At 64.5% G+C, this 22,631-nt stretch overlaps 1 protein-coding gene across 4 annotated transcripts in view; it reads left to right on the top strand.

Moving 5' to 3' along the window:
• KCNH2 (potassium voltage-gated channel subfamily H member 2) overlaps positions 1-22,631 on the top strand; it is a 120,200-nt gene that overhangs the window by 84,956 nt on the left and 12,613 nt on the right. For all 4 annotated transcript variants that reach the window (XM_043541857.1, XM_043541855.1, XM_037891469.2 and 1 more), the window contains 3 exons: positions 16,441-16,872; positions 18,938-19,325; positions 20,300-20,499. In XM_043541857.1, coding sequence (XP_043397792.1) covers positions 16,441-16,872; positions 18,938-19,325; positions 20,300-20,499 — 1,020 coding nt within the window. The remainder of the gene's footprint in view (positions 1-16,440; positions 16,873-18,937; positions 19,326-20,299; positions 20,500-22,631) is intronic.

Genomic DNA, 22,631 nt, shown 5'->3' with positions numbered 1-22,631 from the left:
CGGGAGTGAGGGGCGCCGGCGGAGCTGGGGGGGCAGGGCTGGGCTGGCAGGGGCTGCGGGTCGGGAGTGAGGGGCGCCGGCGGAGCTGGGGGGGCAGGGCTGGGCTGGCAGGGGCTGCGGGTCGGGAGTGAGGGGCGCCGGCGGAGCTGGGGGGGCAGGGCTGGGCTGGCAGGGGCTGCGGGTCGGGAGTGAGGGGCGCCGGCGGAGCTGGGGGGGCAGGGCTGGGCTGGCAGGGGCTGCGGGTCGGGAGTGAGGGGCGCCGGCGGAGCTGGAGGGGCAGGGCTGGGGCTGGCAGGGGCTGCGGGTCGGGAGTGAGGGGCGCCGGCGGAGCTGGGGGGGCAGGGCTGGGCTGGCAGGGGCTGCGGGTCGGGAGTGAGGGGCGCCGGCGGAGCTGGGGGGGCAGGGCTGGGCTGGCAGGGGCTGCGGGTCGGGAGTGAGGGGCGCCGGCGGAGCTGGGGGGGCAGGGCTGGGGCTGGCAGGGGCTGCGGGTCGGGAGTGAGGGGCGCCGGCGGAGCTGGGGGGGGCAGGGCTGGGCTGGCAGGGGCTGCGGGTCGGGAGTGAGGGGCGCCGGCGGAGCTGGGGGGGCAGGGCTGGGCTGGCAGGGGCTGCGGGTCGGGAGTGAGGGGCGCCGGCGGAGCTGGGGGGGCAGGGCTGGGCTGGCAGGGGCTGCGGGTCGGGAGTGAAGGGTGCCGGCGGAGCTGGGGGGGCAGGGCTGGGCTGGCAGGGGCTGCGGGTCGGGAGTGAGGGGCGCCGGCGGAGCTGGGGGGGCAGGGCTGGGCTGGCAGGGGGCTGCGGGTCGGGAGTGAGGGGCGCCGGCGGAGCTGGCAGGGGCTGCGGGTCGGGAGTGAGGGGCGCCGGCGGAGCTGGGGGGGCAGGGCTGGGCTGGCAGGGGCTGCGGGTCGGGAGTGAGGGGCGCCGGCGGAGCTGGGGGGGCAGGGCTGGGCTGGCAGGGGCTGCGGGTCGGGAGTGAGGGGCGCCGGCGGAGCTGGGGGGGCAGGGCTGGGCTGGCAGGGGCTGCGGGTCGGGAGTGAAGGGTGCCGGCGGAGCTGGGGGGGCAGGGCTGGGCTGGCAGGGGCTGCGGGTCGGGAGTGAGGGGCGCCGGCGGAGCTGGGGGGGCAGGGCTGGGCTGGCAGGGGCTGCGGGTCGGGAGTGAGGGGCGCCGGCAGAGCTGGGGGGGCAGGGCTGGGCTGGCAGGGGCTGCGGGTCGGGAGTGAGGGGCGCCGGCGGAGCTGGGGGGGCAGGGCTGGGCTGGCAGGGGCTGCGGGGTCGGGAGTGAAGGGTGCCGGCGGAGCTGGGGGGGCAGGGCTGGGCTGGCAGGGGCTGCGGGTCGGGAGTGAGGGGCGCCGGCGGAGCTGGCAGGGGCTGCGGGTCGGGAGTGAGGGGCGCCGGCGGAGCTGGGGGGGCAGGGCTGGGCTGGCAGGGGCTGCGGGTCGGGAGTGAGGGTTGCCGGCGGAGCTGGGGGGGCAGGGCTGGGCTGACAGGGGCTGCGGGTCGGGAGTGAGGGGCGCCGGCGGAGCTGGGGGGGCAGGGCTGGGCTGGCAGGGGCTGCGGGTCGGGAGTGAGGGGCGCCGGCGGAGCTGGGGGGGCAGGGCTGGGCTGGCAGGGGCTGCGGGTCGGGAGTGAGGGGCGCCGGCGGAGCTGACAGGGGCTGCGGGTCTGGAGTGAGGGGCGCCGGCGGAGCTGGGGGGGGCAGGGCTGGGCTGGCAGGGGCTGCGGGTCGGGAGTGAGGGGCGCCGGCGGAGCTGGGGGGGGCAGGGCTGGGCTGGCAGGGGCTGCGGGTCGGGAGTGAGGGTTGCCGGCGGAGCTGGGGGGGCAGGGCTGGGCTGGCAGGGGCTGCGGGTCGGGAGTGAGGGGCGCCGGCGGAGCTGGGGGGGCAGGGCTGGGCTGGCAGGGGCTGCGGGTCGGGAGTGAGGGGTGCCGGCGGAGCTGGCAGGGGCTGCGGGTCGGGAGTGAGGGGCGCCGGCGGAGCTGGGGGGGCAGGGCTGGGCTGGCAGGGGCTGCGGGTCGGGAGTGAGGGGTGCCGGCGGAGCTGACAGGGGCTGCGGGTCGGGAGTGAGGGGCGCCGGCGGAGCTGGGGGGGCAGGGCTGGGCTGGCAGGGGCTGCGGGTCTGGAGTGAGGGTTGCCGGCGGAGCTGGGGGGGCAGGGCTGGGCTGGCAGGGGCTGCGGGTCGGGAGTGAGGGGCGCCGGCGGAGCTGGGGGGGCAGGGCTGGGCTGGCAGGGGCTGCAGGTCGGGAGTGAGGGGTGCCGGCGGAGCTGGCAGGGGCTGCAGGTCGGGAGTGAGGGGCGCCGGCGGAGCTGGCAGGGGCTGCAGGTCGGGAGTGAGGGGCGCCGGCGGAGCTGGGGGGGCAGGGCTGGGCTGGCAGGGGCTGCGGGTCGGGAGTGAGGGGCGCCGGCGGAGCTGGGGGGGCAGGGCTGGGCTGACAGGGGCTGCAGGTCGGGAGTGAGGGGCGCCGGCGGAGCTGGCAGGGGCTGCAGGTCGGGAGTGAGGGGCGCCGGCGGAGCTGGGGGGGCAGGGCTGGGCTGACAGGGGCTGCAGGTCGGGAGTGAGGGGCGCCGGCGGAGCTGGGGGGGGCAGGGCTGGGCTGACAGGGGCTGCAGGTCGGGAGTGAGGGGCGCCGGCGGAGCTGGCAGGGGCTGCAGGTCGGGAGTGAGGGGCACCGGCGGAGCTGGGGGGGCAGGGCTGGGCTGACAGGGGCTGCGGGTCGGGAGTGAGGGGCGCCGGCGGAGCTGGGGGGGCAGGGCTGGGCTGGCAGGGGCTGCAGGTCGGGAGTGAGGGGCGCCGGCGGAGCTGGGGGGGCAGGGCTGGGCTGGCAGGGGCTGCAGGTCGGGAGTGAGGGGCGCCGGCGGAGCTGGCAGGGGCTGCGGGTCGGGAGTGAGGGGCGCCGGCGGAGCTGGGGGGGCAGGGCTGGGCTGGCAGGGGCTGCGGGTCGGGAGTGAGGGGCGCCTGCGGAGCTGGGGGGGCAGGGCTGGGCTGGCAGGGGCTGCGGGTCGGGAGTGAGGGGTGCCGGCGGAGCTGGCAGGGGCTGCGGGTCAGGAGTGAGGGGCGCCGGCGGAGCTGGCAGGGGCTGCAGGTCGGGAGTGAGGGGCACCGGCGGAGCTGGGGGGGCAGGGCTGGGCTGACAGGGGCTGCGGGTCGGGAGTGAGGGGCGCCGGCGGAGCTGGGGGGGCAGGGCTGGGCTGGCAGGGGCTGCGGGTCGGGAGTGAGGGGCGCCGGCGGAGCTGGGGGGGCAGGGCTGGGCTGGCAGGGGCTGCGGGTCGGGAGTGAGGGGTGCCGGCGGAGCTGGCAGGGGCTGCGGGTCAGGAGTGAGGGGCGCCGGCGGAGCTGGCAGGGGCTGCAGGTCGGGAGTGAGGGGCACCGGCGGAGCTGGGGGGGCAGGGCTGGGCTGACAGGGGCTGCGGGTCGGGAGTGAGGGGCGCCGGCGGAGCTGGGGGGGCAGGGCTGGGCTGGCAGGGGCTGCGGGTCGGGAGTGAGGGGCGCCGGCGGAGCTGGGGGGGCAGGGCTGGGCTGGCAGGGGCTGCGGGTCGGGAGTGAGGGGTGCCGGCGGAGCAGGGCTGGCTGCTCTCGGCCTAGCTGGGCCAGGCTCTGGTGATTTGCTTTCAGGGAAGCCTCCTGCTTGTGTCCCAGCGCTGCCTAGCAGTGGAGGGCAGGGGAGGGAGCTGCCTTGCTGGGGAGTCCCGGAGGTGGGTGCTGCGGGGGGCAGCTTGTTCCCCTGCAGATCTGGAGGGTGCTGAGAGCTGACATGGCCAGAGCCAAGGGTCCTCTCTGGGGAGGGTCCAACAGGCCCCCGGGTACGTTTTGGGGGGTCCCGCAGGGAGCAGCTCCTGGCCCAGTGCTGGCCAGGGTCTGTACTCAGGTTCTGGATGAAAAGAGCAGATGGTTGCTGGCCAAGTCTGCCAATGAGCCGAGGTTGGGGGGTGGGGACGGGTCAGGGGTCCGGAGTGCCCACATCGCGGTGGGGGTCGTGTGGACGAGATGTGCCTTACTCTGGCTAACCGCACGGGCAGCCAGCTGGGGCCAGGGTGGGAGTCGCGCTCCCCAGACTGACTGTATCCTGAGGCGCAGCGGCTCGGGGAAGGACCTGGGGGTCGTGGGGAAAGCAGCCAAACATGGACACCATGCAGGGCTGTGGCCAGAAGCAGACAGAGGGGCCACACTCAGCAAAGGGCCACAGGGACGAGCCGAGGGCTGGGACACCTGCCTCCCATGAGGGGCTGCCGGAGCTCGCTGGGTTAGTGTCTCCAGGGGAGGGGTCGGCGGTGCCGTGAGCGCCGTCTGCAGGTGCCCGGAGACCGGTCTGTGCAGGGGAGGGGTCGGCGGTGCCGTGAGCACTGTCTGCAGGTGCCCGGAGCCCAGTTCATGCAGGGGAGGGGTTGGCGGTACCCAGAGCCCAGTCTGTGCAGGGGAGGGGTCGGCGGTGCCGTGAGCGCCGTCTGCAGGTGCCTGGAGACCGGTCTGTGCAGGGGAGGGGTTGGCAGTGTCGTGAGCGCCGTCTGCAGGTGCCCGGAGCCCAGTCCGTGCAGGGGAGGGGTTGGCGGTACCCAGAGCCCAGTCCGTGCAGGGGAGGGGTTGGCGGTGCCCGGAGCCCAGTCTGTGCAGGGGAGGGGTCGGCGGTGCCGTGAGTGCCGTCTGCAGGTGCCCGGAGCCCAGTCTGTGCAGGGGAGGGGTTGGCAGTGTCGTGAGCGCCGTCTGCAGGTGCCCAGAGCCCAGTCTGTGCAGGGGAGGGGTTGGCGGTGCCCGGAGCCCAGTCCGTGCAGGGGAGGGGTCGGCGGTGCCGTGAGTGCCGTCTGCAGGTGCCCAGAGCCCAGTCTCTGCAGGGGAGGGGTTGGCGGTGCCCGGAGCCCAGTCCGTGCAGGGGAGGGGTTGGCGGTGCCCGGAGCCCAGTCTGTGCAGGGGAGGGGTTGGCAGTGTCGTGAGCGCCGTCTGCAGGTGCCCGGAGCCCAGTCTGTGCAGGGGAGGGGTTGGCGGTGCCCGGAGCCCAGTCCGTGCAGGGGAGGGGTCGGCGGTGCCGTGAGTGCCGTCTGCAGGTGCCCAGAGCCCAGTCTCTGCAGGGGAGGGGTTGGCGGTGCCCGGAGCCCGGTCTGTACAGGGGAGGGGGCTCTGCGGCAGACAGCCCTTGGGTCCAGTAGGCAGGGCCCGGTCGAGAGCCGCTGGCTGGAGCTGAACCAGACCTGCCCCGGCTGGGAATAAGGAGCCAATTTTCCCCGGGGATGGTCGGCCCCTTTGGAACGACTGACCGGGTGTGTGTGTGTCTGTCACGCAGGGCCAGTGACTCCAGGCCGGGTGTGTGTGAGGAGTGGGGAGTGTTGACCTGGGGATGTGGCGTGGGAATTTTACTGGTCCTGGCTGCATTGGTGCTGGATGGTGGTGGGATATCAGGGTGTGTGACCTGAGCCTGTAACCTGGGCCCAGGAGGGGGCTGGGGCCAGGTGATACCCTCTGGCCAAAACTGGACAAAGGCTGGAGGAGGAGCCGGGGCTGTGGCTGGGGGAGACGGCTGGAGGGGTTTCCGTTTGGTGCTGGCTGGGGAAACGGAGGGAGGCCCAGAACCGAGGTCTGGGCTCCCTGCTCCCCAAAATGGACCCGGCTGAGGGGCCCTGTTCTCTGCACCTACAAGCTCTGTGTTAGACCATGTTTCTGTCATCTAATAAACCTTGTGTGTCCCTGGCTGGCTGAGAGTCAGGGAGAATCGCAGGCGGGGGGCGGGGGGTGCAGGGCACTGGTCCCCCGCTCCGTGACAGCACGTCTCTGACAGCCCCGCTCTAGCTCAGCCCCCTGGCCAGGCGGGACGCAGGACTCAGACTCCCAGACTCAGACTTTAAGGTCCGAAGGGACCATTCTGATCGTCTAGTCCGACCTCCTGCACAGCGCAGGCCACCGAATCCCACCCGCCCGCCCCTGTAACAACCCCTGACCTATGTCTGAGCCATTGACGTCCTCAACTCCTGGTTCAGAAACTTCAAGGAGCAGGGAATCCTCCAGCGAGTGACCCGTGCCCCATGCTACAGAGGAAGGGGAAAACCCCCCAGGGCCTTCCAATCTGCCCTGGGGAAAATTCCTTCCTGACCCCAAATATGGCGATCAGCTGAACCCTGAGCATGTGGGCAAGGCTCACCAGCCAGACACCCAGGAAAGAATTCTCTGTAGTAACTCAGATCCCACCCCATCTAACATCCATCACAGGCCACTGGGCACGGGTCACTGCCCTGGGCTCTGTGGGAGACCGAGTGGGGTGGGAGGAACGGTCCCCCGGCCTGAAATCTGTTTGCTGACCTGGGAGGCAGGCCCCGTCTCTCCTCGCACCCTTGATCGAGCCCTGCCCCCTCTGCCTAGCCGTGTCTCCCTGTGCTGGGCCCTGTTTGCATTGCGGGCCCTGTATCCTGCCGTGTGTGTTCTGGTGCAGAGACCGTGTGGCAGTGCAAAGTGTCGTGCCGGGATCGCTTGGCCACCGGGCCCTGGCTGGCTCCGTGTTCCCCAGGGGCGCTGGGCAGCCCTTGCTTCTCGGGGGCAGGTTTGCCAGCTGGGGTCTCAGGGGGGAGAGCGTCTCTGATCCCCGAGTGCGCCAGGCTGGGGGGAGGATCTGTTCTAGGGCAGGGATGGGCTCGGGGTCTCCGGGATTTGGATTAGCAGGGGGCTCGCAGTGGCTGGAATCCCGGGGGAGGGGGAGAGGGTTTGTCTGTGGGGCGGCCGGAGCGGGGTTAATTCTCAGCTCAGAGGAGGGTCCTGTCCAGAGCTTGGAGTCTGGGCTCCCATGGGTCGCGCACTTGGCACAGAGGGGACCCTCCTCTGCCCAGACCTCCTGGGGAGGGGCCCAAGCGAGGAGCCAGCGGAGCCGTGTGGGGCTGGGCCAGGTCTGCTCTGGGATGCAGAGGATGGGGCAGGGGGTCGAGGACCCTGGGGAGCAGCCCTACCCACAAGGCCTTGCTGCGGGGGGGTGTGGGGAACCCCTGCAGCTCTCCCTGGCTTGACTAGAGCTGCCAGCAGACCAGTGGCTTTGTGCCTTCCCTGGCGGCTGCCCCAGAGAGCTGCAGGCAGGCCGGGGACCAGGGCGCGGGGCGAGTCCTGGGGCCAGCCAGCACCTCCCAGCAGGGGAGCAGAGACGGGCACAGCGCCCTCAGCCTGCCCCCAGCCTGCTGCAGGAGTGAGCCCTGCCTTGGGCTCTCTGCCCCGTGCCGTTGGCCGCCGGGCCCGAGACACCCCTGGCCGTACAGAGCCAGGGCACCCCTTGAGCGCCTGCAGCAACTGGTCCTTCACCTGTGCGTTAGGGCGTGGCCAGGGGAGGGGTCTCTGGGCCCTGGCTCCTCCCCATGTCTCCTGGGACCCTATTTATAGCCGCGGTGCCCCAGCTGCCAGCACAGCTAATCCCCGTGCGGCGAGCGGGGAGGGACCTGAGCCAGGGGACGGATGGGAGCAGCTGCTGGGGCGTCCCAGAGCCAGTGGGCAGCGCACGCCCCTCACCCTGGCAGCTGGCACGGCTCTTCTGGCCCCGGACGGCAGGTTGGCAAGACATGCAGCCGCACCACCCGCCCTACACAGCCCCCCAACCCGGGGGCACATTGCGCAGCAGCTGGCTGCTGCTGGGAGCAGGGGACTGCGGCCCAAACGCAGACCGGTAAGATGGGTCCTGGCCAGCCAGGCAGGCTGGTCACCACCCCGCGGCACGTCCCGCCCACCCCAGCAGCCCTGATGGACCCCAGCCTGCCCCCACCCCCACTGCCAAAGGGGCTGGTCACCGCTACGGCAGCATGGGGCATGTACCCAGGGGCAGGGGCAGGGTCACGGCGGGTCGGGGTGTGTACCCGGGCCCGGAGGGCAGCATCATGGCGGCACAGGGCGAGTACCCGGGGGCGGGTGGAGTGTCACGGCAGGTTGGGACGCGTACCCGGGGGCGGGTGGCAGTGTCACAGCGGGTTGGGACGCGTAGCTGGGGGCGATGGGTGGGGGTGTCATGGCGGGTCGGGACGCATAGCTGGGGGCGGTGGGTGGGGGTGTCACGGCAGGTCAGAGCGTGTACCCGGGGGCGCTGGGCATTGTCACAGCAGGGGAGGGAAGGGAGGGGGGAGAGACGTACCTGGGGGACAATGTGGCTTCCCCACAGATGTATGCGCCCAGCTCAGAAGCCAGAGGGTTTTGCCTGGCAGTACTCAGAGATGCGGCTCTCGTGCCCCTCCCCTGGCTGTACAAGGGTGGTGCCCGCTGGCGCCCCTCAGCTGCTGCTCCCCGCCCAGGGTAGACGTGGTGCGTGCCGTGGGGCTGAATGCCTTGATCTCGTTTTCCCGGGAGCTGGGGGTAACTAGTCCCTGGTCCTGGTGGCAGCCCCGTCGCTGGCCTGGTCATGGCAGCCCATGTGCCCGGTGGAGGGCCTGCCCAGGACTTATACACTGTCCCTCGGGTCGGGGGTGGGGTGGGGCTGTTCCCAGCAGTGCCCCACTTGTGCTGGGCCCCGTTCCTGGCCTGGCCCCAGCAGCCCGTATGCCCAGTGGAGGGCCTGCCCAGGCCTCGCACCCCATCTGTCGGGGGGGCTGTTCCCAGTAGTGCCCCATACGCGCTGGGCTCCGTCCCTGGAGAGGGTCCAGGGCTCTCCCTGGCAGGGCTGTGAGCAGGGGAACGCGGGTGGTGAGAGACCTGGGATCCCAGCAGCCGATGGAACCGGCTACGAGGCCTTCTTTGGCACAGAGCCCGACGTCGGTGCCAGAAAGAGCCCATGTCTCCTTCCCAGACCGCACCGTGGCTTGGGCAGCCGCGCCAGCCAGCTCCCCATGACTCCGCCAGGCCAGCCAGTGACTGCACTTCCCGAGTTCCCAAGGGCCAGCTCTCTGCTGTGTCCAGTGTGACATGGAAGTAGTGGGCAATATTTTTAGGAGGCCTTCTGTGCCTCAGTTTCCCCTGTGTGCTGCAGTGTCAGCCAGTGAGGGGGAGGGAACTCTTTGCTCTCAGGGCAGGCTGACACACATTGGTGTGCGTGTCACCTACTCTCTGGACCTTCGTCTCCATGGCATTGGAGCATCATAGGACTGGAAGGGACCTCACGAGGTCGGCTAGTCCAGTCCCCTGCACTTGTGGCAGGACTAAGTGTTATCTAGACCATCCCTGACAGGTGTTTGTCCAACCTGCTCTTAAAACCCTCCAGTGACAGAGACTCCACCACCTCCCTGGGCAATTTATTCCAGTGCCTAACCTCCCTGACAGGTCAGAGGTTTTTCCTAATCTCCAACCTAAACCGGCCTGGCTGCAATTTAAGCCCATTACGTCTTGTCCTGTCCTCAGAGGTTAAGAAAAACAATTTTTCTCCTTCCTCCTTGTAACAACCTTTTATGTACTTGAAAACTGTTCTCATGTCCCCTCCCAGTCTTCTCTGCTCCAGACCAAACAGACCCAGTGTTCTCAATCTTCCTGCACAGGTCATGTTTCCTAGACCTTTCATCCGTTTTGTGGCTCTTTGGACTTTCCACATCTTTCCTGAAATGTGGGGCCCAGAACTGGACACACTACTCCAGCTGAGGCCTAATCAGCGCAGAGTAGAGCGGAAGAATTACTTCTCGTGTCTTGCTTACAACACTCCTGCTCATGCAGCCCAGAAGGATGTTTGTTACCCTGTTGACTCATATTTAGCTTGTGATCCACTATGACCCCAGATCCCTTTCCGCAGGACTCCCTCCTAGGCCGTCATTCCCCACTGTGTATGTGTGCAACTCATTGTTCCTTCCTCAGTGGAGGACTTTGCATTTGTCCTTATTGAATTTCATCCAATTTACTTCAGACCATTTCTCCAGTTTGTCCAGATCATTTTGAATTTAATCCTGTCCTCCAAAGCACTTGCAACCCCTCCCAGCTTGGTATCGTCCGCACGCTTGATAAGTGTACTCTCTATGCCGTTATCTGAATCAGTGAAGATATTGAACAGAACCGAACCCAGAACCGATCTCTGCGGGACCCCACTCGTTATGCCCTTCCAGCATGACTGTGAACCACTGATAATTACTCTCTGGGAACAGTTTTCCAACCAGTTCTGCACCCACGTTTTAAATAGCTCCATCTAGGTTGTATTTCCCTAGTTTGTTCATGAGAAGGTCAACGAGACAGTATCGCAAGCCTTATTAAAGTCAAGATATACCACATCTACTGCTTCTACCCATCCACAAGCCTTGTTACCCTGTCCCAGAAAGCTACCAGGTTGATTTGACAGGATTTGTCTTGACAAATCCATGCTGACCTAAGTTCCCTGTAAAGTGCGCAGCCGGGTGGCCATGCAGCAGGCTATCAAGGGCCACGCAGCTGGGGAAAGGCACCTCTCCCCCGGCCCCGGCCCCGGAGCTGCCCAGGCAGGGGGAGGCACCATGGCAGACCCTGCATACGCTCAGGCCCTCAAGGAGTAGGTGGCTTTAAAAGCCCCCCCAGGTTGCCTCAGGTTCCCAGTAATCAGGGTATTTACTTGCCTGCATTTGTTCCCAATCCGTACACGCCAGGCTGCACTCAGCGTTCGACTTAGAAAGGACCGATCTGGTCCTTGTGCCCTCGGCGGAGTGGGGAAGGCCAGCCAGCCTCTGCTCAGACTCGCATTCCCACGGCCTCAGCGACAGCGATGTGCTTCGTAGCCGTGGCTCAGGAGGGGAGAGGGCAGGGCCTTGGGCCATCACCACGGCATCAGGGCGGATGCAGACTGGGGAAGGTGGGTTTTCAGTCACTATTTAAATAGCCGCCAAGTCCCCCCCCACAGTACTGCTGGGGAGTCACCTGAGTGCAGTACATCTGCACCCACATGCTGACAAGCACCAGTGACCCTACGGGTGAGTGACCACCCTTACTGCCGGACGGGGCGAGTACCCTGGGGTGTGTGTCGCACTGTATCTGGGACGCAGCTAGGGGTGGGCGAGTGCCCGGGGGAGGGGTGCGGTGTTGTTGCTGCGGGGTGGGTGAGGACCCAGGGGAGGGGTGCGGTGTTGATGCTGCGGGGTGGGCAAGGGCCCGGGGGAGGGGTGCAGCACTGTAGCTGGGGGACCCCGGCGCCACCGTTCCTGCAGGGAGGGGTCTGACCATCGGCATGTCAGGAGCCAATTCCCTGGTGTTGTGGAGCCAGGGTGTGATGTTTATGGAAATTCGTTAACAAGCTGATTTGCAGATGGACCCTCATTGCGTGTAGCCCTCGTGTCTGGCGTCAGGCCGTGTCCCCAGCGCTGGGAGGCCTGGCCTGTGGCAGCCCCATCTCTGTGCAGGGCAGCCCCCCTGGCCAGCACACACGCTTGTCGGGGGGCCTGTGGGGTGACCTGGCTGGCTGGTGCCCTCTGTCGGGTGCCCCCCTTGCGCAGCGCAGGGATGCTGGCTTGTGGGCAGAGTCCCCCAGTGCTGCCCTGAGGCCAGACACGGGGGGGTGGGGGGGCTGCTGTGTGGAATGGAGTTCTGCCCATTGGGGCCCCCCAGTGGGGGACCCCCTGCCCCAGGGACAATCCTCCACCCTGCCTCCTGCAAAGTCTGCCCCACCCTGCCCCGCCCCATCTGTCCTTAAAGAGACAGCGCCCAGTAACCAACACGACACCCCAGTGCATCCGCACGACCAGCACCAGCGCTCTCCAGCCATTGTACCTGGGGCAGGGATTTCCCTACCCCCCTGAATTTCCACAACCCCCTTCCCCTGCCCCCTTCCACGCAGTGCTGCCAATTTAGTCGTTGGTTGGAGATTTGAATTGAAATTGAAACATCAATACACACTGTAAAAGCAGATATGGTGTGTGAGAAAGGACAGTGGGTTTGAAACGTCTGGACAAAGCCTGCCCCCCTCCCACAGCTGTTGTTTTTGCCGACAATGTCAGCGCATTGGTGTCTGGGATGTTGGCCAACCTTATCATTTAAGGAGGACTTGTGGCACCTTAGAGACGAACCAATTTATTTAAGCATAAGCTTTCGTGAGCTACAGCTCACTTCATCGGATCATCCGATGAAGTGAGCTGTAGCTCACGAAAGCTTATGCTCAAATAAATTGGTTCGTCTCTAAGGTGCCACAAGTCCTCCTTTTCTTTTTGCGAATACAGACTAACACGGCTGTTACTCTGAAACTTATCATTTAAATGTATGATTTGTAGGCCAGGTCTGACTGAGCTCTGCCCTGGCAGCTCGTGATGAGCCGGGGTGGGGGGAGGCTTCAGGACCAGACTGTATTGACATGAACCCACCTACTCTGCCGAGGTATCCAGCAGACAGAGCTGCGTTGCCCAAGGGATCGGTTTTGGCTGGTGTTGGGTTACAAATCACTGAAGTATTAAATGTGGGGGTCATGAAATGTTGTTCTCCTCATTGTAGAAGTAGAGGGCAGCAGAACTGGGCTTAGCCTGACTGAATGAGGGGGTCTCCCTCCGTGCTTAATTTGTGCGAGGGCTGAGCCCCGGCACCTCCAGGCTCGGCCGTTCAGAGCCCGGGGACCTCTGGGCTTGTCACATCAGTTGTGAAAGTAACAAACTTGCGTGAGCCCCGGCACCTCTTTCCTTACAAACTAAGCCACAGTCGCCCTCAGCCGAACGGCACACCCCAAGCAGGGGGGTTGGATGCCAGATCCCAGTGGAGAGACCGAGGGTGGGGACAAGGGTTTTGCTTGGTGGGGTGGGCCCTGCCTAGGAGTCACAGGCACTATCTGACCTGCCCCCTCTCCTGTTTAGAGGGAGAGCTGGTTAGGCTCCACAGAGAGTCTTTTGTTCTGTTAAGTGACCCCTGCTGCGGGACAGTGTTTCTGTGGAGGACACGGCCCAGCCTGCACTAGCAGCGAGGTTCCCCCCGAGAGCCGGTGGAACCGCGAGAGACCGACTCGCAGAGGTCACGTGGCAGGTGGCAGCAGAAGGTGACGGGGCAGGGCCATTGGGGACAGAGCAGTAGAGCGAACGGTGGCACAACGAACAACAGCGGCCAGGGCATTGGGCTATGTTCTAGTGACTTCACTCCAGAATGCCAGATTTGTGACTGGGAAACTTATATAAATACGTTTCCTAGTAGGCCAAGATTTTAAAATGCATTATTTGCCCAGGACGTTATTCACATCTTCACTATCTCAAGAGGTCATTATCTTGGGGAGTTTCTGTACTCAACTTTTTAGTTCTTATTTTTATGTAAGAACGGCCATATTGAGTGAGACCAAGGGTCCATCTATCCCAGTCTCCGGTCTTCCAACAGGTTTCAGAGTAACAGCCGTGTTAGTCTGTATTCGCAAAAAGAACAGGAGTACTTGTGGCACCTTAGAGACGAACCAATTTATTTGAGCGTAAGCTTTCGTGAGCTACATCTCACTTCATCGGATGCATAAAGTGGAAAATACAGTGAGGATGTTTTTATACACACAGACCATGAAAAAATGGGTGTTTATCACTTCAAAAGGTTTTCTCTCCCCCCACCCCACTCTCCTGCTGGTAATAGCTTATCTAAAGTGATCACTCTCCTTACAATGTGTATGATAATCAAGGTGGGCCATTTCCAGCACATATCCAGGGTTTAACAAGAACAAGGGGAAATAGGTTACCTTGCGTAATGACTCAACCACTCCCAGTCTCCCAGTTTCCCAGTATCACCACCAGTGTCACTCGTTATGGGGACGAATGGTTATGAAAACCAATACCCCAGTAAAAGAAAAAAGATTCCCTCGATCCCAAAGGACCAAGCCCCAGACCCCGGTCAATACACAAGTCAGATCTTACCCACAAATCACCCTGCTGCCAATCCTTTAGAATCTAAAATCTAAAGGTTTATTCATAAAAGGAAAAAGATAGAGACGAGAGCTAGAATTGGTTAAATGGAATCAATGACATACAGTGATGGCAAAGTTCTTGGTTCAGGCTTGCAGCAGTGATGGAATAAACGGCAGGTTCAAATCAAGTCTCTGGAGTCCATCCACAGCTGGGATGGGTCTTTCAGTCCTTTGTTCAGAGCTTCAGTGTAGCCAAGTCCCTCCAGAGGTCGGAAGCAGGATTGAAGACCAGATGGAGGAGCTGCAGCAGCTTTGTATAGTCTCTTGCCATGTGGTCTCTGCTTTCTCTGTCCCAAGGACAAGCTGCCCATCCCGTGGCCTGGAAACACCTCAGAGTTCTGTCCATAGGCAGGGCCCTGCACGCCTGGCTGAGACCCCAGGCATGTCTGCCTTCTCTCAGTGGGTCAGTGGTGTCGCTGATGGTCCTTAATGGGCCATCCAGCAGGCTGGGCAGAGTTGACCCCAACCTGTCTGCGGTGTCACCCAGAAGCACAGCACAGGTTTGAACTACAGACAGGGTAGAGCCAATATTCATAACTTTAACTGTAAAAATGGTACCCACACAGACAGCATCATCCTAACCAGCCAACCATCGCCTGGTCTGAAACACCTCATTTGACCCCCTTTGTATGAGATTTGGTGCCACTACAGGACCTTGGTTGCAACAATGATCTATACGGTCCCAGTTCATGTCAATAACGTCACAGCTCGGCAGTGCAGCTGCTTCCGACTGAATGCTCCTGGCGCATTGGCAGCCACCCGTGCTCCTGCACAGGGGCCCAGTGTGTGTGGCCAGCACCCCCACACCCCAGACACAGCTGATGTGCTGCCCTGGTGCCCGAGAGGTGCAGGGCCAGCTGTCTGTGGGTCCTCAGCACTGGCCCCACTCCCACTCTGCACTGGGGACAGCTCTTAGATGGGGGGTAGCAAAGGACAGTCCCGGGATGCAGACACCAGGCCTGGGGGCACCAGCCCCTCTCAATCAGTGCTGGCTGCAGTAGGAGGCACTGGGCCAAAGGGAGTGAGGGGCTCAGCAGGGGGCGCCATACTGCAGGGAACAGGGCGGGGAGATCAGCTCAGCAGCGGGTACCATGCTTGGGGAGTGAGCGGGGGGCTGAGCGGGGGGGGGGCACCGTGCTCGGGGAGCGGGCGGGGGGCTCAGCGGGGGGGACTGTGCTCGGGGAGCGGGCGGGGGGCTCAGCGGGGGGAGGGCGCCGTGCTCGGGAAGTGAACGGGGGGCTCAGCGGGGGGGACTGTGCTCGGGGAGCGGGCGGGGGCCAAGTGGGCAGTGTGGTGTTCGGGGAGTGGGCGGGGTCTCGGGCAGGCAGGAGCATTGCATGCTGGGCGCCGGGCTCAGGGAGCGGGCAGGGGCCAAGCGGGGGGGGGGCGCCATGCTCCGGGGAGCGGGCGGGGGGGGCGCCGTGCTCGGGGAGCGGGCGGGGGGCTCAGCGGGGGGGGAGCGCCATGCTCGGGGAGCGGGGCGGGGGGCTCAGCGGGGGGGGGCGCCGTGCTCGGGGAGCGGGCGGGGGGCTCAGCGGGGGGGGGGCGCCGGGCTCGGGGAGCGGGCGGGGGGCTCAGCGGGGGGGAGTGCCGTGCTCGGGGAGCGGGTGGGGGGCTCAGCGGGGGGGGGCGCCGTGCTCGGGGAGCGGGCGGGGGGCTCAGTGGGGGGGGGGGCGCCGTGCTCGGGGAGCGGGCGGGGGGCTCAGCGGGGGGGAGTGCCGTGCTCGGGGAGCGGGCGGGGGTCTCAGCGGGGGGAGGGCGCCGTGCTCGGGAAGTGAACGGGGGGCTCAGCGGGGGGGGGACTGTGCTCGGGGAGCGGGCGGGGGCCAAGTGGGCAGCGTGGTGTTCGGGGAGCGGGCGGGGTCTAGGGCAGGCGGGAGCATTGCATGCTGGGCGCCGGGCTCAGGGAGCGGGCAGGGGCCAAGCGGGGGGGGGCGCCATGCTCGGGGAGCGGGCGGGGGGGCTCAGCGGGGGGGGGCGCCGTGCTCGGGGAGCGGGCGGGGGTCTCAGCGGGGGGAGGGTGCCGTGCTCGGGAAGTGAACGGGGGGCTCAGCGGGGGGGGACTGTGCTCGGGGAGCGGGCGGGGGCCAAGTGGGCAGCGTGGTGTTCGGGGGAGCGGGCGGGGTCTAGGGCAGGCGGGAGCATTGCATGCTGGGCGCCGGGCTCAGGGAGCGGGCAGGGGCCAAGCGGGGGGGCGCCGTGCTCGGGGAAGCGGGCGGGGGGCTCAGCGGGGGGGGGGGCGCCGTGCTCGGAGGAGCGGGCGGGGGGCTCAGCGGGGGGGGACTGTGCTCGGGGAGCGGGCGGGGGGCCAAGTGGGCAGTGTGGTGTTCGGGAGTGGGCGGGGTCTTGGGCAGGCGGGAGCATTGCATGCTGGGCGCCGGGCTCAGGGAGCGGGCAGGGGCCAAGCGGGGGGGGCGCCGTGCTCGGGGAGCGGGCGGGGGGCTCAGCGGGGGGGGGCGCCGTGCTCGGGGAGCGGGCGGGGGGCTCAGCGGGGGGAGGGCGCCGTGCTCGGGAAGTGAACGGGGGGCTCAGCGGGGGGGACTGTGCTCGGGGAGCGGGCGGGGGCCAAGTGGGCAGCGTGGTGTTCAGGGAGCGGGCGGGGTCTAGGGCAGGCGGGAGCATTGCATGCTGGGCGCCGGGCTCTGGCCATGCCACGCGATGCCATGGCCCTGCCTAGCAGGCTGGTCGCCTGGCTCCCAGCCCCGTGTGTCCCCGCAGGTCCTGTCCCTCGGGGCCGACGTGCTCCCGGAGTACAAACTGCAGGCGCCGCGCATCCACAAATGGACCATCCTGCACTACAGCCCCTTCAAGGCGGTGTGGGACTGGCTCATCCTGCTGCTGGTCATCTACACGGCCGTCTTCACGCCCTACTCGGCCGCCTTCCTGCTCAACGAGAAGGAGGAGCCCACGCGGCATGAGTGCGGCTACTCCTGCAGCCCGCTCACCGTGGTGGACCTGCTGGTGGACATCATGTTCCTCATCGACATCCTCATCAACTTCCGCACCACCTACGTCAACTCCAACGAGGAGGTGGTGAGCCACCCGGCCCGCATCGCCATCCACTACTTCAAGGGCTGGTTCCTCATCGACATGGTGGCCGCCATCCCCTTCGACCTGCTCATCTTCGGCTCCGGCTCTGGCTCTGAGGAGGTAACGACCGCGCTGGCCCTGGGGCGATTCCAGCCCTGCCATGGGCGCGGGGGGCTGGCCCCACCCCTGTGTAACCCAGGCCCCCTCCAGCCCTGCCCCCGTCCGACCCAGGTTCTTTCCAGCCCCACTCCCATCTGAGCCACCCACCTTCCAGCCCAGCCCTGTCCCACCCAGCCACCTTCCAGCCCTGCCCCGTCACAGACCTACAGGGTTGAGGCTTTGGAACGGTCTCTGGGAGGCCCCTTCGCTGGGCCAGCCCCCTGGGTCCCACTCTGCTTCCAGGGTGAGCCACGCGGCCTCACTGCCCCCTAAACTGGCCCTTAGGGCCTGCAGCTCCCCCCATGCTCCCACAAGCTCCAGACAGTGAGTCCCCCAGAGACAGCCCCTGAGGGAGACTCAGCCGCTGTGCAGGGATCAGGGCCCTTCGCCCAGCCCCTGGAGGGACACTCCCAGTGTGGGGACAGCCGGGTTCAGTTGTTAGCTGGCGCCCGGCCTAGGGGGCCCTTCGCCCAGCCCCTGGAGGGACACTCCCAGTGTGGGGACAGCCGGGTTCAGTTGTTAGCTGGCGCCCGGCCTAGGGGGCCCTTAGGGCAGCCTGGGGCAATGAAGGGTGAAGCAGAGTCTGTCCTGGCCAGCCCCGAGCCCAGCCCGGCTGTGGGGAACCCTCGGGTCCGGCTCTGTCTGTCTGGGCGGCCTCCTTGGTCAGTTCCCAGATGGGCCCCAACTGCTTCCCGCAGCCAGCGCTTACCCCCATCTCACCCCTCCCCCGTCCTGTGATCCCGAGCTGGGGGTGTGGCTCAGCCCCCTGTAATGGGCGGGGGGGGGGGTGGGTCCAGATCTCTCTGGGGCGTGGGTTGCTGGGTGTCCCCGTCCAGGTGATTGGATTTGCCGTTGTCCTCTCATGCTGCACTGCTATGGGGTTAGGCCCCGACAGCTAGAGACTCCTGGCCTGCCCTGAGAGCAGGCAGGCCTTCCCCCTCCCCAGGTAACAGTGCCGCACGTGGGGAAACTGAGGCACACGCAGCCTTCATAAAGATATTGCAGAAACTTCCCACTTTGTCACGGGCTCGTATGAACGAGATCATTGAATCACAGAGTCATAGGGCAGGGAGGGACCTCGAGAGGTCGCCTAGTCCAGTCCCCTGCACTCGGGGCAGGATTAAGTATTCTCTAGACCAGAGGCTCTCAGACAGAGTTGGGACCCCCCCCAGGGGTGGCCAACCTGAGCCTGAGAAAGAGCCAGAATTTACCAATGTTCATTGCCAAAGAACCACAGTAATATGCCAGCAGCCCCCATCCGCTCCCCGCCCCCACTCCCAGCACCTCCTGCCCACCGGCAGGGCCGGCAGCGCCTCCCCCTCCCTCCCCGCACCTCCCGATCAGCTGTCCCCTGGCCATCCGCAGGGTGCAGGAGGCTCTGGGGGGAGGAGCGAGGGCATGGCAGGAGGGAAGGGGGCGGGAAGGGGTGGAGTGGGGGCAGGGCCTGTGGCAGAGCCAGGGGTGGAGCAGTGAGCGCGCACACACACACACACACACACACACACCCCTCCCTCCGGCACATTGGAAAGTTGGCAACTGTAGCTCCAGCCCCGGAGTCGGTGTGAAGTTGGCCCCCCCTGCCTCAGGGGCTCGCGAGGCTATTACCTGGGGGGTCGTGAGCTGTCAGCCCCCAAGCCCCGCTTCACCTCCAGCATTTATAATTGTGTTAAATATTAAAAACATGGTTTCATGTCTCCGGGGGGTCGCGCTCGGAGGCTGGCTGTGTTAAAGGGGTCACCAAGGCAAACGTTTGAGAACCGCTGCTCTGGACCATCCCTGGCAGGTGTTTTAATGAGCCTTAATCCGAGGAACCACAAGGCCAGCTGGGGCCAGGGTGGGGGTCGCGCTCCCCAGACGGGGCGGGATCCTGGGGAGCAGTGGCTCGGGAAGGACCCGGGGGTCGCGGGGAAAGCAGCCGAACATGGGCGTCTCTAAGAGCCCCGCTCTGGCTCAGCCGGCCTGGGTGGGCAGAACAGACCCATGGCTTTGACCCCCGCTGCGCTCGGCTCTGCCCCTTTGCCCTCAGACCACGACGCTGATCGGGCTGCTGAAGACGGCCCGGCTGCTGCGCCTGGTGCGCGTGGCCCGTAAGCTGGACCGCTACTCGGAGTACGGGGCGGCCGTGCTCTTCCTGCTCATGTGCACCTTCGCCCTCATCGCCCACTGGCTGGCCTGCATCTGGTACGCCATCGGCAACATGGAGCGGCAGAGCATCGGCTGGCTGCACTCGCTGGGCGACCAGATCCGCAAGCCCCTGAACGAGAGCGCCCCGCTGCAGGGGCCCAGCATCAAGGACAAGTACGTCACGGCGCTCTACTTCACCTTCAGCAGCCTGACCAGCGTGGGCTTCGGCAACGTCTCCCCCAACACCAACTCCGAGAAGATCTTCTCCATCTGCGTCATGCTCATCGGCTGTGAGTGCGAACGGGGCGGGGCCTGCCCCTGCCTGCCTGCGCCCGCCCGCCCCTGCTGCACCCTGCCTGCCCGCCCCCTGCCTGCGCCCGCCCGCCCACCCCCTGCCTGCCGGCCCCTTGCCTGCTCCCGCCCGCCCGCCCCTGCTGCACCCTGCCTGCCCGCCTCCTGCCTGCGCCCGCCCGCCCACCCCCTGCCTGCCGGCCCCTTGCCTGCTCCCGCCCGCCCGCCCCTGCTGCACCCTGCCTGCCCGCCCCTTGCCTGCGCCCGCCTGCCCGCCCACCCCTGCTGCACCCTGCCTGCCCGCCCCCTGCCTGCCCGCCCCTTGCCTGCGCCCGCCTGCCCGCCCACCCCTGCTGCACCCTGCCTGCGCCCGTCCCACACCTGACCCCTACCCGCCCCCCTGCCTGCCAGGCCCTGCCTGCCCCTGCCTACGTCCGCCCCCTGCCTGCTAGGCCCTTGCCTGTGCCTGCCCTCCCCTGCCTGTGCCCACCTCCTGCCTGCATCTCCCCCACACTTGTCCCCTACCCGCCCCCTGCCTGCAACCACCCCACACCTGGCCCCTGCCTGACCCCTACCCGCTCCCTGCCTGCCCCACACCTGACCCCGCCTGGCACGTGCCTGCCTCACACCTGCCCCCTGCCTGACCCACACTCACCTCCTGCCTGCCCCCTGCCCACCCCACGCCTCTCCCCTGACTGCCACTTCCCACCCCCTGCCTCACCCATGCCCACTCCCTGCCTGTCCCACACCTGCGCCCACCCTGCACCTGTCCCCTCCCTGCCCCCGCCTCTCTCCTGTCCCCTGCCTGCCCCACGCCTGTCCCAGACCACCTGCCCCAGGGGCGCCTGCTGGGAGGTGTGGTGGGGAAGGGGGTTGCGTATTTGTGTGTGCATGTGTGTGCATGAGTGTGTATGTGTGTGCTCATGTGCGTGTGTGTGCGTCCGCATGCTCACTGCTGCTTCTCTGCCTCCAGCCCTGATGTACGCCAGCATCTTCGGCAACGTCTCGGCCATCATCCAGCGCCTCTACTCGGGCACCGCGCGCTACCACACCCAGATGCTACGCGTCCGCGAGTTCATCCGCTTCCACCAGATCCCCAACCCGCTGCGCCAGCGGCTGGAGGAGTATTTCCAGCACGCCTGGTCCTACACCAACGGCATCGACATGAACGCGGTGAGCGCGCAGCACCGCCCCTCACTCAGCACAGCTGGCTCCCCGACGCCCCCCGCGGTGTGACGATGCCTGTGGGAGCCCGCTGAGGTCACTCAGTCAGGGTGATCTGCAAACAGACCGGGGCAGACAAACCCCGAACGCTGGTGGATATTCCAATACTTAGATTTACCCAGCCAGCCCAAAACAGCTTCTGCAGCACCTCCCTGGTTACTCAGACGTCCAAACAACACAGTTCTCTTAAAGTATCCAGCCTCAGGCCTCCATCCAGACACACCTGTCAAACATAGGATGATAAACTCTGAAAATCCTATTTCATCATATAAAAGAAAAGGTTCTCCTGACCCCAAAGGACCAAGCCCCAGACCCAGGTCAAATGATAACTCAGATCTTACCCAAAATACACGCTTATAGCCAATTCTTATTAACTAAACTAAAATGTATTAAAAATAAGAGAGAGTGTGTTGGTTAAAAGATCATTATACAGACAGACTTGAGTTCAATTCTTGAGGTCAGATACGTAGCAGAGATGAGTTTGTAGTGGCCAAAAGTCCTTTTAGAAATAGTCCAGAGGTTAGAGTCCAATGTCCATAGTCAGGGTGACTCCAGTCAGTGACTGGGGATCTCAATCCTTATGGCTCAGGGTTTCCCCCTCTTGAAACCCAAAGCAGATCTGAGATGAAGAAGGATCATGTCCCAAGGTCTTTATACATTTCCAGCAACCTTTTGGCCTGAAGAAACAATCTGCTTAACTTTCCTTCTCCCAAACATCCTGGCAATTAGCACAGGGTAATTTATCCATTAAGCAGTTCAGATACAGGTTACCACAACCTTCGGAGAGACATATAGACAATAATACGATTTCACTCCAGTGTCTTCCTAAATGTTAATATTCCTTTTTTGATCTTTGAATTAAAGCCATAGTGATAGACAAGACTAGTTTTCTGACCTCACAAGACCTGAACAAACATCTCCCCTTCTACCTCTAACCATGCCGGCTGCATTTCAAAGCTCTATTCATTTCCATCTCTTCCTTAAAAGTCTTTAAAGTTCGGCTATGGGTCAGGTAGGTCTGGGAGTTCATTAACTCTTTCTGGTCCTGTCACCTGACAATGAGATATTATATTGCACTCATAACATCACACCCCCAATGGAAAATTGATGCAGGAGGGGATGACACAAACATCTCTGACTGCATCCCAAGAGCTCCCCATCCTGGGTTCTGTCTCACTACAGCCTGTACTGGGTTCGAAGCCGTACCAGTGTATAACGGAAATGGTTTGCCAAAGTCATGGTCAATACCATGATTGAATCTCTTTACAGACCCAAGGTAAATCTTGGTTAGAACAATAGCGGATTGGATCTGTCCTTGCAGCATGGTTCCTGTAGGTCTAGTGATCTTGCCAAGAGCCAAAGAACGTAGCTACTTTATCCATACAAGCTCTGGCAAATGTGTGGAACCCAATTAACATCAAGTCAATGTAGATATTAATGTTGTCCATAGTACAGGAATCTTGGCAGTTAGCCATGAAAGCAATAGGGTAGTGTGCCTCAGTTTCTCTTTTCATGTAGCCAGTCAGGCTTGGAATGTCAGTATTACCAGGCCGTTTAACACAAAGTTGATCTCATGTGTCACTCTTAACATGTTCAAGGGTTTTTTCAAAAGATTAGACACACTGGACATTTTTACAGTTCTTGGTAATAGCAACACATTAGTTACAAGAATTACCATGAGCAACAACAAAAATCCATTGCAAGTGTCCATCTACGATCATGTATGTCATGCCACACCTTTGGCTCAACACTATTGGGGTTTGGAGCTCTTAGGGTCAACCTATGGCTTCCCTTTGCAAAATCAAGTGTTGGTCTGTATCCACAAAAACAACAAGGAGTCCGGTGGCACCTTAAAGACTAACAGATTTATTTGAACATAAGCTTTTGTGGGTAAAAAACCCCACTTCTTCAGATGCATGGAGTGAAAATTACAGACGCAGACATAAATATACTGACACATGAAGAGAAGGGAGCTACCTCACAAATGGAGAACCAGTGTTGACAGGGCCAATTCGATCAGGGTGGATGTGGTCCACTCCCAACAATAGATGAGGTGTCAATTCCAGGAGAGGCAAAGCTGC

This window comes from Chelonia mydas, chromosome 2 (genome assembly GCF_015237465.2).
Source record: "Chelonia mydas isolate rCheMyd1 chromosome 2, rCheMyd1.pri.v2, whole genome shotgun sequence".
Classification (NCBI taxonomy): domain Eukaryota; kingdom Metazoa; phylum Chordata; order Testudines; family Cheloniidae; genus Chelonia; species Chelonia mydas.
The sequence above is the reverse complement of the archived record's forward strand: the minus strand, read 5'-3'. Positions and strand labels throughout refer to the sequence as shown.